At 40.5% G+C, this 15923-nt stretch overlaps 1 protein-coding gene across 1 annotated transcript in view; it reads right to left on the bottom strand.

Moving 5' to 3' along the window:
• The window catches only part of MEGF11 (multiple EGF like domains 11), a 1076815-nt gene that overhangs the window by 310102 nt on the left and 750790 nt on the right, over positions 1–15923 (bottom strand). The window contains 1 exon segment of the mRNA XM_053718531.1: positions 12678–12683. Within this exon segment, the coding sequence (XP_053574506.1) occupies positions 12678–12683 (6 nt within the window).

Here is a 15923-nt window from a genome sequence, read left to right as displayed (position 1 = left end):
TTGGAACTGGGTGTATCACTCCCATCTTTAATAGGTCTCCTACGCAATGTAAGAATGCCTGTCTCTTTATCTGGTCTGAAGATAAGCGAGACATGTGGAACCTTCCCCTTGGAGGAAGTTCCTTGAATTCTAGAAGATACCCCTGAGAGACTATTTCTAGTGCCCAGGGATCCGGAACATCTCTTGCCCAAGCCTGAGCAAAGAGAGAAAGTCTGCCCCCTACTAGATCCGGTCCCGGATCGGGGGCTACCCCTTCATGCTGTCTTGGTAGCAGCCGCAGGCTTCTTGGCCTGTTTACCCTTGTTCCAGCCTTGCATTGGTTTCCATGCTGGTTTAGGCTGGGAAGTGTTACCCTCTTGTCTAGAGGTTGCAGAGTTAGGAGACGGTCCGTTCCTGAAATTGCGAAAGGAACGAAAATTAGATTTGTTCTTAGCCTTGAAAGGCCTATCCTGTGGGAGGGCATGGCCCTTTCCCCCAGTGATGTCTGAAATAATCTCCTTCAATTCTGTCCCGAAAAGGGTCTTACCTTTGAAAGGAATATTAAGCAATTTTGTTTTGGACGACACATCCGCCGACCAAGATTTTAGCCAAAGCGCTCTGCGCGCCACTATTGCAAAACCTGAATTTTTCGCCGCTAATTTAGCCAATTGAAAAGCGGCATCCAAAATAAAGGAATTAGCCAACTTTAGTGCGTGAATTCTGTCCATGACTTCATCATATGGAGTCTCCTGTTGGAGCAAATTTTCTAGTTCCTCGAACCAAAAAGATGCCGCCGTGGTGACAGGAATAAAGCACGAAATTGGTTGGAGGAGGAAACCTTGCTGAACAAATATCTTTTTAAGCAATCCTTCCAATTTTTTATCCATAGGATCTTTGAAAGCGCAACTGTCCTCAATAGGAATAGTTGTGCGCTTGGCCAACGTTGAAACTGCCCCCTCAACCTTAGGGACCGTTTGCCATGCGTCCCTTCTGGGGTCAACAATGGGGAACATTTTCTTAAATATAGGAGGTGGAACAAAAGGTATACCTGGCTTCTCCCACTCCTTAGTCACTATGTCCGCCACCCTCTTGGGTATCGGAAAGGCATCAGCGTGCACAGGGATCTCTAAGAATTTGTCCATTTTGCACAACTTCTCTGGAATCACCAAAGAGTCACAATCATCAAGAGTAGTTAGCACCTCCTTAAGCAGGGCGCGGAGATGTTCTAACTTAGATTTAAATGCCACGATATCAGGTTCTGCCTGCTGAGAAACTTTTCCTGAATCAGAAATTTCTCCCTCCGACAGACCCTCCCTCACTGCCAATTCAGACTGATGTGAGGGTACAACAGATAAATTATCGTCAGCGCCCACTTGCTCATCCTCTGTATTTAAAACTGAGCAATCACGCTTTCTGGGAAATGCTGGCAGTTTGGATAAAAGATTTGCTATAGAATTATCCATTACTGCAGTTAATTGCTGCATAGTAACAAGCATTGGCGCGCTAGATTACTAGGTATCGCCTGTGCGGGCAAAACTGGTGTTGACACAGAATGAGATGATGAGCTATCCCCACTACCTTCATTTGAAGAATCATCTTGGGCAACCTTATTAAATGTGACAGTACTGTCCTTACTTTGTTTGGACGCCATGGCACAATTTGAACATACATTTAAAGGGGGAACCACCTTGGCCTCCATACACACAGAACATATGCTATCTGAAGGTACAGACATGTTAGAGAGATTTTGGCAGGCTATTAATGCAATAAAAACTTTTTTAAACAAAACCGTTACTGTCTCTTTAACTAATAAAAAGAGCACACTTTATTTCTGAATGTTTGAAAAACTATGAAGGAAATATCCGATCTTTACAAAATTTACACCCCAGTGTCTTAATGCTTTGAAAGTATTGCACACCAAATTTCAAGTCTCTAACCCCTTAAATGAGCAAACCGGAGCTAATTGTTCAATTTACCGGTTTAAACACACTACAGTCCCTGCCACAGACTTGCTGCGGCTTTTACCTTCCTTGGGGGTTATTCACCACAGAAATAAGCCTTCCTGAGTCCGTTTTTCTAGCCACAGGACCCTTTCACATGAAGCTGCATGCACTGTCTCTAGAAGTAACTGCGCAACTGAGGCGCGAAAATGAGGCCTCCTCCCTCTGCATACCAGAGTGAAGGGGCCTTCCTGACTAGATTAGGCGTCTAAACAACTGCCAGGCGTAATAAAAACGTTCCCAAAAGTGTTTCAAAGTCACAAAACACTCCAAATGTCATATAAATCTGATATAAATCAATCGATTTAGCCCACAATAGTGTCAACCAGCATAGAGCCCATTTATAAGCCTTCATTCTGTTATGAGTCTAAGAAAATGGCTTACCGATCCCATAAGGGAAAACTGTCTTCTAGCATTACTATGTCTTGTTAGAAAAGAGACTAGTCATACATGGAGCAGAAAAGTCTGCAAACTGTTCCCCCCAACTGAAGTTCTCTGGTTTCAACAGTCCTGCATGGGAACAGCAATGGATTTTAGTTACTGGTGCTAAAATCATACTCCTCTTTTAACAGAACTCTTCATCACTTTCTGTTGTAGAGTAAATAGTACAAACCGGCACTATTTTAAAATAACAAACTCTTGATAGAAGAAATAAAAACTACAACTAACACCACATACTCTTTACCATCCCCGTGGAGATGCTACTTGTTCAGAGCGGAAAAGAGAATGACTGGGGGGCGGAGCCAGAGGGGGGGCTATATGGACAGCTCTTGCTGTGTGCTCTCTTTGCCATTTCCTGTAGGGGAAGAGAATATCCCACAAGTAAGGATGAAGCCGTGGACCGGACACACCAATGTAGGAGAAAAAGAAATAATCACTTTAACACACACAAATTAGCAAAATCAATAACATAATACAACCAACACACATGCTCACAGTACCCATAATGCCCCTATTTAAATATTTTAAAAACATATTTCTGTGGTTTTGAAGGACATCACCTATTACTCTATTAGCATCACTATACGCTATTAAAAGGGATAAATCTACATGAAGATTCTTAAAGGGTCATTAACCTCTTCAGTGCCGGGACTTTCAGAGAAAAGCTTGCCCAAAATACTGAAGAATTTTTAGCATTTTTGCTATCACACCATTTAAACAGAAATAGAGCATTGGCTATTATAATTACCTGTCAAAACTATTTATATTTTAAGTAGACAACCCAAGACATTGATCTAGGCCCATTTTGGTATATTTCATGCCACCATTTCAATATAAAAAAATGAAGGCTTTTTAAAAAAATATAAATATATTTTTTTTCCTGCAGAGTAGGATTCCCCATACCCTCCAATCCCCTTGATCCCTTCCAAACAGCTCACTAACCCTCCCCCCTCTAACTATATCCGTCATCTTAGGTACTGGCAGCTGTCTGTCAGTACCTATAATTATATTTTTTTTCTTTGTTTTTTTTTAATTATATTTTATTTTAATTTATTTTGTAGCGCAAAGGCCCTCCCACTCCCTCTCCACTCTGCTGCTGGGCCGCACACCCGCCACCTGCCCACACCAGCAATGATCGTTACATGGTCTATCATGATCAGGCATCCGCCCTCATATGGAACCGGGGAACCGATCGCATTCCGGTTCCATATGCGGCAGATGCCTGGACCTTCAGAAACGCCAGCTCTCGGCTGTAACTTAACAGCCGAGACCGCTGGAGCTTTCTGAAGCTCAGACATATATATATGTCTTGCGGTACGTCAAGTACCGCAAGACGTATATATATGTCAGATTAGGTAAAGGGGTTAAACACTAAATACATTTTATAAGGATAGTACTGAGGTTATTCCCCACCTACCTCTAGTCATGGGTGACGCCATGTTGAAATCTAGCTTTCACTACATTCCAGTGCTAACCTGTTTGCACATGTGCTGTAACTCTCCTTCTTAAGAAACCTGAAGTGTAACCTAGGATCTCTAATGACTAAAGGGAGGTGCATGAAATGTATTTAGTGTCCAAACATGCGATGTAATCGATACCCCCCCCCCCTCAATATCGCAGTTTGTTTCACTTTAATGGTATGAGCAACACATGTGCTGATGAGTGGCCATTACCCACACTGCTGAGAAGACAGTAAAAGCATTTTCCAAAGTGTGATTCCCGGGGAAAATAATTGTGGGACACAAATACCTAACCAACTTTTTTTTTTACTGGGCACTGCATGAGTTATGAATCACAACTGTACCTACTGTAAGAGCATTGGTTTTGCTGCTATAATGCTTCATTCTATTATTAGAACCCTTTTTTCTAGCGCAAATACTTTAATTATAATGGGCCAATTAAAATGGCAGGTATACATGTGCAGAACAGCAACTTGCAGACAATAGCATTTAATGTGGGCTGTAAACTGATTGAGTAAGTGCATTGTGAATCACATATCTGAAAAGCACATATTTAGCAGTACCCCATAAAAAGGAGAGTGTTGAGTTATTTTATGTAGGAGTTTATTTTGTGCTCTCAGTGGGATTGCCTATGTAATTATGCCAGTCTATCCCATTATTTTCAGTCTGCCCGATTTGCTTGTGAAACACTATTTTACAAATTACAAACCTTCTGACGGTTTTGTAAATGTCTACTGAGGATTTACTGTAATGCGTACAGGTACACCATAATTCCTTATATCAGTAACATTTCTAATTCTCTAAAATCTGTTTCTACAGGGATCTTCTAGTACATTTTGTAACATTTTCTTTGGAAGTTGGATGCTCATTTTTAAAGAGAAAGAAATAATATTTAGGATAATGTTAAAAAAATAGATGGCTACTAGAGTATATGCACTAATTATTCACTGCCTGTTGAGGTAGACGATGAAGAAATACTACTTTTACTTAAATAATACAATTTTATAAGAGGGCATTAAATTCAGGTAGATTAAAGAAGACTTGATGAAGGCTAATTGGTTTTCATCTTTAACAATATTCATCAAAAAGTATGTGTGTCTCTTTCTGTGTATGTTTGTCGTTGTATGTATGTTTATATGTGTGTCTTTGTATGTATGTCTATATGTGTGTATGTGTGTCTTTGTATGTATGTCTATATGTGTGTATGTGTGTCTTTGTATGTATGCGTGTTTGTGTGTCTTTGTATGTATGTGTATATGTGTGTTTGTGTGTCTTTGTATGTATGTGTGTTTGTGTGTCTTTGTATGTATGTGTGTTTGTGTCCTTGTATGTATGTGTGTTTGTATTTATCTGTATATGTGTGTATCTTTGTATTTATGTGTGTGTGTTTGTATGTATGTGTGTGTGTTTGTGTGTGTTTGCATGTATGTGTATATGTGTGTATCTTTGTATGTATGTGTGTGTCTTTGTATGTATGTGTGTTTGTATTTGTGTGTGTTTGTATGTATGTGTGTTTGTATTTGTGTGTCCTTGTATGTATGTGTGTTTGTATGTATGTGTGTATCTTTGTATGTATGTGTGTGTCTTTGTATGTATGTGTGTGTCTTTGTATGTATGTGTGTGTCTTTGTATGTATGTGTGTTTGTATTTGTATGTATGTGTGTTTGTGTATACGTGAGTCTTTGTATGTATGTGTGTTTGTGTATACGTGTGTTTGTGTGTCTTTGTATGTATGTGTGTTTGTGTATGTTTACAAAATAACCCAATGGCACTACTCATAGAGTAAAAGGGAACTAATGTGACGGTCGATTTTCAATAGGGAGTAGCACAATTATCTACGCCTCCAACCAGTTTTATAATATATCACAATTGTTGCTGTGTACTAAGCACAATTTACAAAAAAGCGGTACAAGACTGCTAAAAAATGTACAGCTAGAAGCACTCAAATTCCCTATAGATTCGCTAGGCCTAGAGAGCAACAGGTGGCGGGTACTCAAAAGGAAAAATATTAAAATATAACTTTTATTAAAGCATATTTAAAATAAATGGACACAAATGTTAAAAACACAGGAATGACTTCTAGACTTAAAATAATAGGTATAAGGTAAAGTGGTTATGCGGGAAAATGGTATGGATGGCAAAAAGCGAGAGACTCTGGCTCCTACACTATATCATAGTATATCAATGATTTAAGTATAAGTGACCTAGGATGTGGGTGTTAATCCATAGTTTTATATTCTAAAAATCACCATATAGTATTAATAGTGATTGTATGTTTATATTAGAAACCTGAGTATGTTGTTTCCACCAGTTAGATATAGGTTTATTAAGGGTTAGAGTCTGATGGTGTTTTGTTGCACTTTCCAGATTATATGCCTATATATGATAACGATATCCCTCTTATTGGTGGATATCTAAATATCCTTCAATTTTGAATTATAGTTAAATAATTCCGGATAGTTTAATAAGTTCCTATATATAGACCACTAATATATGTCAGCGTATGTGCTCATTAGAAACACTAAATATGTAAATATGTAGGATTTTGCCAAGTTCCTTGAAAGGTGGTTTGCAAAGAGACACTATTTTATTAAAATAATTAAAATAAGATACAGAGTCGCTACATAAACTGCAGCATATGGATTGTTAGACGTGTATATATCCAGTGTACTGGGTTTGATACAATCTATGCGATATACCAGGTTTATTAATACAATCGTGTTAACATCACTGAATAAATATTGTTACCACTATTGCATATATTTTTATGTTTGCCAACTTGATTATTGTAGTGGAAAAATAGGTCTGGCTATATCTTTTGATAATAGTTTAATTAATCCGGTAATAGATTGGCTGGTTTATCTCCACTCATAGACTAGCTTCGTATGTCGGTTCTATATATATGTTGTCCTTAGTATTGTCCCAAGTAAATCTTTTTTCAACAGTGTATTTTTACTATAGAGATTTTAATAGACCCAATAAAGATTTGTTACGTTATCTACACTCCTGATAATATACCAGGCGTATTAGTGCAATTGTATTAACATTAATCTCACAAAATACTATTTCACTATTGCATATGTATTAAGTTTGCCAACCTGAATATTATGGTGGGATAAATGATATCTTGCTGTATGTTATATAACGGTTTAAGTAAACCGGTTAGAGATTGTCTATGTTAGTTCCACTCAAGGATTTACTTCAAGTATTGGTATAATATATATACACTGTAATATTGGCATAATTTGCTGTAAGTATTTTTCCAATTATATAGTAATGACAAAGAGGTGTGTCTTGCTGTGTGCTTATGGCAATTTAAATAAATCCTATAAAGATTTGATGAGCTGTCTGCGCTTCCGACATTAATCATATGGTTAGTAATTGGGATATATCCGACAGCGCTTACTAGAAATAGACCTCCAGCTCCTAAAACAAATGGGTCCCTAGTTACCCATAGGTGGATAAATGTAGAAAACTATGAAGTTATAGGAGCGCCTAATCAAAGGCCAGGTCTTGGTATAATTAAAAATACAAATAGAATCGTGGGTAGCAATTAGATAACAAATATGTATTAAATAGAAAATTAATAACATATATTGATCTTAGCACATACAAAAGTTTAATAACATATAGTAATTCAACACAATAATACATGGATCCATGATATACAATTAAAACATGATGGTTAAAATCAAATTTCAATATTAAAAAAGTAGTGGGGTTGGAATAGGCACTGAAACAAATAGTAACTACTCTACAGTGTGCACAAGTACATAGATATATAAGTAATAAATAATTACAATGCAGATGATGATCGATAAAACTAAGTACAATACAAAAGGTGATCAAATAGATATATACAAAATGGATAAAAGAAAATAGTTCATCGTGGTAACAGTGATACAATGTCTCAAAGTCCCTCCTGGGTATAATATGGAAAGTCAAATATCGAAATAGTACAAAGTCTAAATGTGAAGAATTATTCAAAGTTGAATCCAAATCCAAGTTAGAAAAAATTAGAAAAAAATAATTGGTTGTGATAGTGATCCAAAATCAAAAAATTGGTATTAGAAAAGCAAGAATATCCAAATCCTGTGGAAAAAAGAAAATATACAACATAGAGCAGTACCGTTTTACAGATAGCTACAAATAATTGAAATATATCTCACCATATATGCCAACGCTTTTCGGCCCACCTATAGGGCCTTTCTCAAGACTGATATATGGTTGGTGAGTGAGCTTCTTATATAGTGATGCTAATGTCCTATTGGCGCCAAAAACAGACAAAATTGGCGCCAAAATGATGACCCTATGACCCGGATCTTAATCAGAAACCGGAAGTGTTATTTAGGACTAAGTTTCTGTTATTCTCTGTTTATAATATATAAAAAAAGATTGTTGGTTAAATAGTTGATCATATCAATCTCTAACTTCCAATAACATGATACTAACCCTTTTCTTCGAACTAGATGATGGCAGATATTAACCTCTATTTAGGATAAGCAATTGTCGTAGGAGCGGAAGTGGGCTATTACCGCCAAACAGGAAGTGAGTTACTATCGCAAAAACCGGAAGTTGTCATAACGCTTACTTCCTGTTGGTCTGCCAGTTTGTTAAATAAAAAATGGATTGTTAGTTAAGTAGTTGATCATATCAATCTCTAGCTCCCAATAACATGATACTAACCCTTTTCTTCAAACTCGATGATTGCAGATATAAACCTCTATTTAGGATAAGGAATTGTCGTGGGACCGGAAGTGGGCTATTACCGCCAAACAGGAAGTGAGTTTCTATCGCTAAAACCGGAAGTTGTCAAAGCGATTACTTCCTGTTGGTCTGCCAGTTTGTTTACGTCCGGTCTTTTGGTTAGCTTCCTGTATGTTAAAGGGATGCAAGATTGTGTATTTATTAAAGGGATAGAGGGATGCACAACATTTGCTTTGTTGGTATTCTTTGTTAAAAGCTAAACCTAGGTAGGCTCATATGTTAATTTATAAGCCCTTGAAGGCCGCCTCTTATCTCAGTGCTAGTTATAGATAACACATTGCTCACTCCTGTGGATTTATCTAGGAGTCAGCACTGATTGGCTAAAATGCAAGTCTGCAAAAGAACTGAAATATGGGGGCAGTCTGCATAGGCTTAGATACAAGGTAATCACAGAGGTAAAAATTGTATTAATATAACCGTGTTGATTATGCAAAACTGGGTAATGAGTAATAACATAAATTATGTTTACCAGATAATTTCCTTTCCTTCTGTACAGGGAGAGTCCACATCTGCTTACTTGTAGGAAATTATACCCAAGCTCCAGAGGACACTGAATGCTAACGGGAAGGTAAAAAAGAGAGGCCGCCCCTAATCTGAGGGCACCACAGCATGCAAAACCTTTCTCATGAAGGCTGCTTCAGCAGAAGCAAAAAACATCAAACTTGTAAAATTTGGAAAAAGTATGTAAGGAGGACCAGGTAGCCGCCTTACAAATCTGATCTATAGAGGCCTCATTTTTGAAGACCCAAGAGGAAGCCACTGCTCTCATAGAATGAGCTATAATCCTCTGTGGAGGCTTATGACCCGCTGACTCATATGCTAAGCTGATGATACTCCTCAACAAAAAAGATAAGGAAGTTGAAGAGGCCCTCTGATCCCTACGCTTTCCAGAATAGATAACAAACAGAGAAGAAGTTTGTCTAAATTTCTTCATAGCCTGAAAATAAAACTTCATGGCACGAACCACATCCAGATTATGCAGTAAACGTTCCTTCGATGAAGAAAATTGATTAGGACATAAAGAAGGAACCACAATTGATTGATGTTGCGATTTGACACAACCTTAAGAAGAAATCCTAACTTAGTTCGTAGAACAGCCTTATCAGCATGGAACACCAGATAAGGAGGGTCGCATTGCAAGGCAGCAATCTCAGAGACTCTACGCACAGGAGCAATAGCTAGTAGAAAAAGAACATTTCAAGACAACAATTTAATGTCAACCTCATGCATAGGCTCAAATAAAACCCGTTGCAAAACTTTAAGAACAAGATATAAAATCCAAGGAGGAGCATTAGATCTAAACACCGGCCTGATCCTAGTCAGAAAACTAACAAAAAGACTGTACATCCGGGAGCTCAGCGAGTCTCTTGTGCAGTAAAACAGACAGAGCCAAAATCTGTCCCTTCAAGAAACTAGCTGAGAGGCCCTTCTTCAGTTCATCCTGGAGAAAAGAAAGAATCCTGGCAACCTTACTTTGTGCCAGGACAAACCACGCTCTTCACACCAGAATAAGCAGTTCCTCCACACCTTATGATAGATGCAACGAGTAACCGGCTTACGAGCTTGAATGAGAGTATCAATAACACTCTCAGAAAACTGTCACTTGGCTAAGACTAAGCGTTCAATCTCCACGCAGTCAGCCTCAGAGAATCTAGATTTTGATGAAAAAGGGGCCTTGTTCCAGCAGATCCCTGCGACAAGGTAACCTCCAAGGAGGAGATGATGACATCCCCACTAGATCCGCAAACCATATCCTTTGCGGCCGCGATGGAGCAATCAGTATCACTGACACCTGCTCCTGTATGATTCGAGCCACCACTCAAGGAAGGAGTGGTAATGGCAGGAAAAGAGAAATTAGATTGAACCTCCAAGGCACCGCTAATGCATCTGTTAGTTCCGCCTGAGGATCCCTGGACCCCACCCATACCTGGGTAGCTTGGTATTAAGGACGCCATGAGATCTATTTACGGCATTCCCCCCTGTTGCATATCTCCGCCAACACTTTGGGATGGAGAGACCATTCGCCCGGATGAAACGATTGTCTGCTGAGAAAATCCACTTCCCAGATGTCCACACCCAGAATGTGGATCGCTGACAGCGAACAGTTGTGAGTCTCCGCCCACTCCAGAATCCAAGATACTTCCCTTATTGCTAGGGAGCTTCTAGTTCCCCCCTAATGGTTGATGTAAGCCACCAAGGATATTTTGTCTGATTGATATAAATTGGGACGAACCCAGTAGGGGCCAAGCCTTCAGAGCATTGAATATTGCCCTAAGGTCTAGAATGATGAATGGGAGGGAGCTCTCCTCCTGCGTCCACAGGCCCTGTGCCTTCTTGGCACCCCAAACAATTCCCTATCCTGCAAGACTTGCATCTGTAGTCACCTTCACCCAGGATGGTCTTAAAAAGGATGCTCCTCGGGACAGGTGATCTGGACAGAGCCACCAAGAGAGCGATTATCTTGACCGGTTGTCCAGAGAAATCTGTGAGACCGATCCAAATGATCGCCATTCCACTGCCCCAGCATGCACAGATGCAATGGCCTGAGGTGGAACCTGGCAAAGAGAACGATGTCCATGCTGGACACCATAAGACCAATCACCTCCATAGACTGAGCCACAGATGGCCTTAAGGAGGTCTGGAGGGTAAGACACTTTGAAGCTAGCTTTCAATTTCTTGGGTCTGTTAGAAATATTCTCATGTCTATGGAGTCTATTATCGTGCCCAGGAATTCCACCCTGGTGCTTGGAATAAGAGAACTCCTTTATTTATCGTCCCTCCGTGGTATCGAAAAAAAAAAAAACAGAGCAGAGATTCCGAATGGTCTTCCGCCAGACAAAACGATGGTGCTTGTACCAGAATATCATCCAAGTAGGGAGCTACTGCTACACCCCCGGATCTGGCGACTGCTAGAGGAGCCCCTAGAACCTTTGTAAAAATTCTTGGAGCAGTAGTTGGACCAAACGGAAGTGCAATGAACTGGAAGTGCTGGTCCAGGAACACAAACCTGAGGAACTGAAAGTGTTCCCTCTGGATTGGAAGGTGAAGGATTGTCTCCTTCAGGAACTGCCCTTCCTGAATTAAGGGAAAGATGGACCTTATTATCTACATTTTGACGAGGGGACATATAGAAATTTGTTTAAGCACTTTAGGTCCAGAACTGGATGGAAAAAAACCTCCTTCTTTGGGACCATGAAAATGTTAGCATAGTATCCCAAATCTCTCTCTGCGATAGGCACTGGGACAATGACTCCAAAGGAGGACAGATCCCTTACGCACTCCAGAAAGGTTTCCCTCTTTCCTAGTCTTGAAGACAGGTTGAAGGGATGAATCTGCCCCTGGGTGGATGAGATTTAAAACCGATCTTGTAACCCTGAGTTATGACCTCCAGGACCCAAGGATCCTGCACGTCCCTGAACCAAGTCTCTGAAAGAGCGACATTCTGCCCCTACACAATCCAAAATAGGACCGGGGGCCTCCCCTTCATGCGGACTTAGTCTCAACGGGCTTCTGGCTCTGCTTGGATCTTTTCCAGGACTGAGCCAGCTTCCAAGAACTCTTGGTTTGCTTTGGCTTAGTGGAGGCCTCTGACGCTGGGCTTTTATCAGAACTAAAGGAATGAAAATTCCTTAAATTTGTTCTCCTTATCTTACGGTATGAAGGTACCCTTGACCCCTGAAACCACGGAGATAGTCAAACAAACTCTTTCCCTTAAATAGAGGGAAAGAGACTAGAGTTAGAAGTTATATCTGTCAGAGAGCCTTATGGGCCTGAACAGAAAACCTGAAGTCTTAGCCATAGGCTAATTAATCTAGCACAGATAAAAGAATTAGTAACCCAGAAGGCCATAATTATTTTCTGAAAAATGTTGAGGAATCCACCTTGATAATTTTTCGCGAAGGAAACTCCCCAAAAGGTAGCCGCTCCATCAACTGCGGCGACAAGCGCCGCCAGTAAAAGCAAATATCCCATAGGTTGAAACATCCTCTTTAACAGAGTTTCCATCCTAATATCCGGCGGCTCTATAAACGACGAACTATCCTCACACGGGCTAGTATGCGTGTGGCAAGCAGAAAATAGCACCAACCAAGTAGGGATGGGAAAAAGAAAACCCACCCTCATAGAGAGCCCGTAACAGAGATCCTTAAAAGGCAGATGACCGGAATGGGAATCTAATCCTGTCCCACTCGTCCTTAATAATGATTGCCATCAAATTTAGGACCCAGAGGTTTGTCTGGCAGCTCGGCCTTTGGAACCTCTAATGTAGTCAAAACCTCCTTTAGTAGAAAGCGTAAACGTTCCGTCCTAAATAAAAAAACTGGGTCCTACACAGGCGGATAATTATAGGCAGCTGACTCCAACCCTGAAAGTTCATACTCTGAAGAGAGAGAAACTCATCCTCGACATGATGCCACCTGGGCAGGAGTGCAAGATTTAACTTTTCGCTTGTGCTTAGCAGTGCGAGGGAAAGCACTAATGGCCGCAGACACCGCCGTATGAAGTTGTGCAGTAACGTCTGGTGAAAAAAGGCCCCCTCCAGATGGAGGATAGCAGTGCAATGGGAAGCTGCATGTGTATAAAAAGATGCATGTAGGCGGAGCTTAGCCACGCAGGCAGATGGCTGTGTTCTGAAGGAGCTCCAAAACCCTGAGGCAATATAACTCCAAAAAATGGCATAAACCCTTAAGACAATTACCCCTTCTCCCTGAGTCTGGGACACTGAGAGCAGGCTGTCGGCATAGTGTAATAACAGCAGGTGCACAGACATTCGGAGCTGCAGAACCGGATCCATATGCGGGCTAAACCGGGAGGAAATTATAAGTCATTGCACACTGGTGACGAAGGTGTGTGTGTTTCTCGCGGCAAGAGACCCGGCAGTCTAGATCAGAGTGGAAGCCTGTGAGTGGATCGCATCAGCGGTTTGAGACTGTGACTTGTGGAGGACTGTGAATAACTCCCCTAACAGACAGCCGGATAGTTGTCAAAGGGGGGATCAACAGAGGATAGAGATATTGGAGGGGCTGATATAGTGATATCATTTTATTTAACAGTGGCGCCATTTATTTTTTTTTATTTTTTTTTTGCACTGTGACGCAGCTGATAATCGCATAAGGACGGAGACATGCATCAGCAGACTAGGAACGGCTTTACGACCCACACAGCTCCGTAGTGACTGTACAAAATTGAAATAAAAATTTATACTCATATCGCTGGGGCGCCAGCAAAACAATAGTGCACTTAGAATTGTCACACCTAACTAATTTGATTACTCTGTGTGTTTTCCATTACGTAACGTTGTTTAGTGAAAAACTACTCCCTGATCTCTCTTCCCACATTGAATAGTGCATTATTTGGAGAAGGCCATTGCTACTTTGTAACACCCTCAAGTTATATAGAAAAGGGATAATCAGCCCAGCTAACATATTCGAGATTATACTATCCTTAAGAACAGGACCCTAGTGGACAGGCATACTTAAATATCCTCAGCTTTCTGGTATATATAATTATCAGTGATCTGAATAAATATTAGGTTGTGAAAAAGTTTTCAGGCAAAGTCCTTTTGGCTGTTGTGGGGCTAATCAACAATTGCTTGGGGGTCCTCTAATAATTGTGGATCAGGGGTGTACACACACTCATAGTACTGAGCATAAAACAAAGGACTACAAATAATAAACTGGGAGGCACATTTGCAAGACAGCATTTGGAGCAGTGTGTTGGGTAATGCCTAATAAAAAATCTGCTAAGGCAGAAAAGAGCACTCCAGCTAGACCGCTGAGTAAGTACCTCAAACAGTTAAATCAACTTAAAAGTCCAACAATGGAAGATATGACCACCCGTCAACAGACACAGACAGCACAATTACACCTATCAGAGACACAGTCTCAGCCTCTAACCAAAGATGATCTGCAATACTTATCATCAAAGGATGACATTAAAGGTGTCATGCAGGAAATGTGCAACTTGTTTGGTGACCTCAGAAAGGATATCAACACCCTAGAGATACGGGTGCAGCAGGTGGAGGTGGCACAGTCTTCGACTGCTACTACAGTACAACAGAATTGCTCAGACCTCCAGCACCAAAGTGAAATAATACAAGCCCTGTCAGATAAGCTAGAAGACTTGGACAACAGGGGCCGCAGGAACAACATTTGAGTTAGAGGTGTATCTGAGACAATACACCCACCGGCGATTGAGGGCTACCTGCAAGCTCTCTTCTGCACTATCAAGGGGACTCCCTCATGGAGCGGGCACACAGAGCGCTGAGGCCCAAACCTAAGCCCAAAGGACCACCCAGAGATATCATAATAAAGTTTCTAAACTTTAAAGACAAAGAGGAACTTCTCAGATGTTCTAGAGCCAAACATCCAATTTATCATGTCGGTGAAGAGATCCAATTGTTCTCAGACCTTTCGACAGTCACACTTCAAAAAAGAAGAGAACTTTGTCATATAACTACAAAACTGAGAGCAAATGAAATACAATACCGATCGGGCTTTCCGCTATCACTGATAGCAACAAACAATAACAAGACTGCCATATTCCGGCCAGGGTCTGATCTGAAGATGTACTACTCTGAACTGTCACTTGAAAAGTTGGTGGAATCCCCCCCAGGCAACCAAGACAAGGAATCATCTGGAGTGCAGGAACCAACTGCACTGGATCCTAGAAGAGAAGAATCCTAATGGAGCTGCAGGTTCTCTACAGAACAAAAACAGATACTCTTCTGCTTATCAAGTCACAACTTGATATGGTATCCTTTTCTGAACTGTTTGTCCTACCTAATTAAAGTTGGTGATTTATGAAAACTATAAGATGGGCACTAAGTTCATGTACCTGTATTTGTTATGTCAACCTGTTATCTGAGTTAGGTAGATGCAACTGTTTTAATGCTACAATTGAAGGTTCTCTTAAGCATTAATGTCTACACAATCTTTAAGTGAAGTTGAGAGTAGGAATAACATTGCTCCCACTGTTCCTTGTCCCCTTCCCCACTCATAACTCATCCCCATCTCCCACCTCCCCCCATCCCCAGCCCTTAATCTTCCCCACCCCCCTTTTTCCCTTTATTGCCATATGTATTTAATATCCTGGACGACAGGCCTAGTCGTTTAGGAGAAGGTTCCTTTTTCAAAGCGCTGTATTTGCCTAAAGGTTACTATCCCAGTAGATACTGGTTACATTGATACACATGCTTTCCTATTAGGGATGCTGCCTGAGAAGGTTTTGTCTGCAGGAGAGCTTATTAAATATTTAATATTTGTATTTTTAAATATTG

Source organism: Bombina bombina, chromosome 6 (assembly GCF_027579735.1).
Source record: "Bombina bombina isolate aBomBom1 chromosome 6, aBomBom1.pri, whole genome shotgun sequence".
Classification (NCBI taxonomy): domain Eukaryota; kingdom Metazoa; phylum Chordata; class Amphibia; order Anura; family Bombinatoridae; genus Bombina; species Bombina bombina.
Note: the sequence above shows the minus strand (reverse complement) of the source record. Positions and strands in the feature narration are given on the sequence as shown.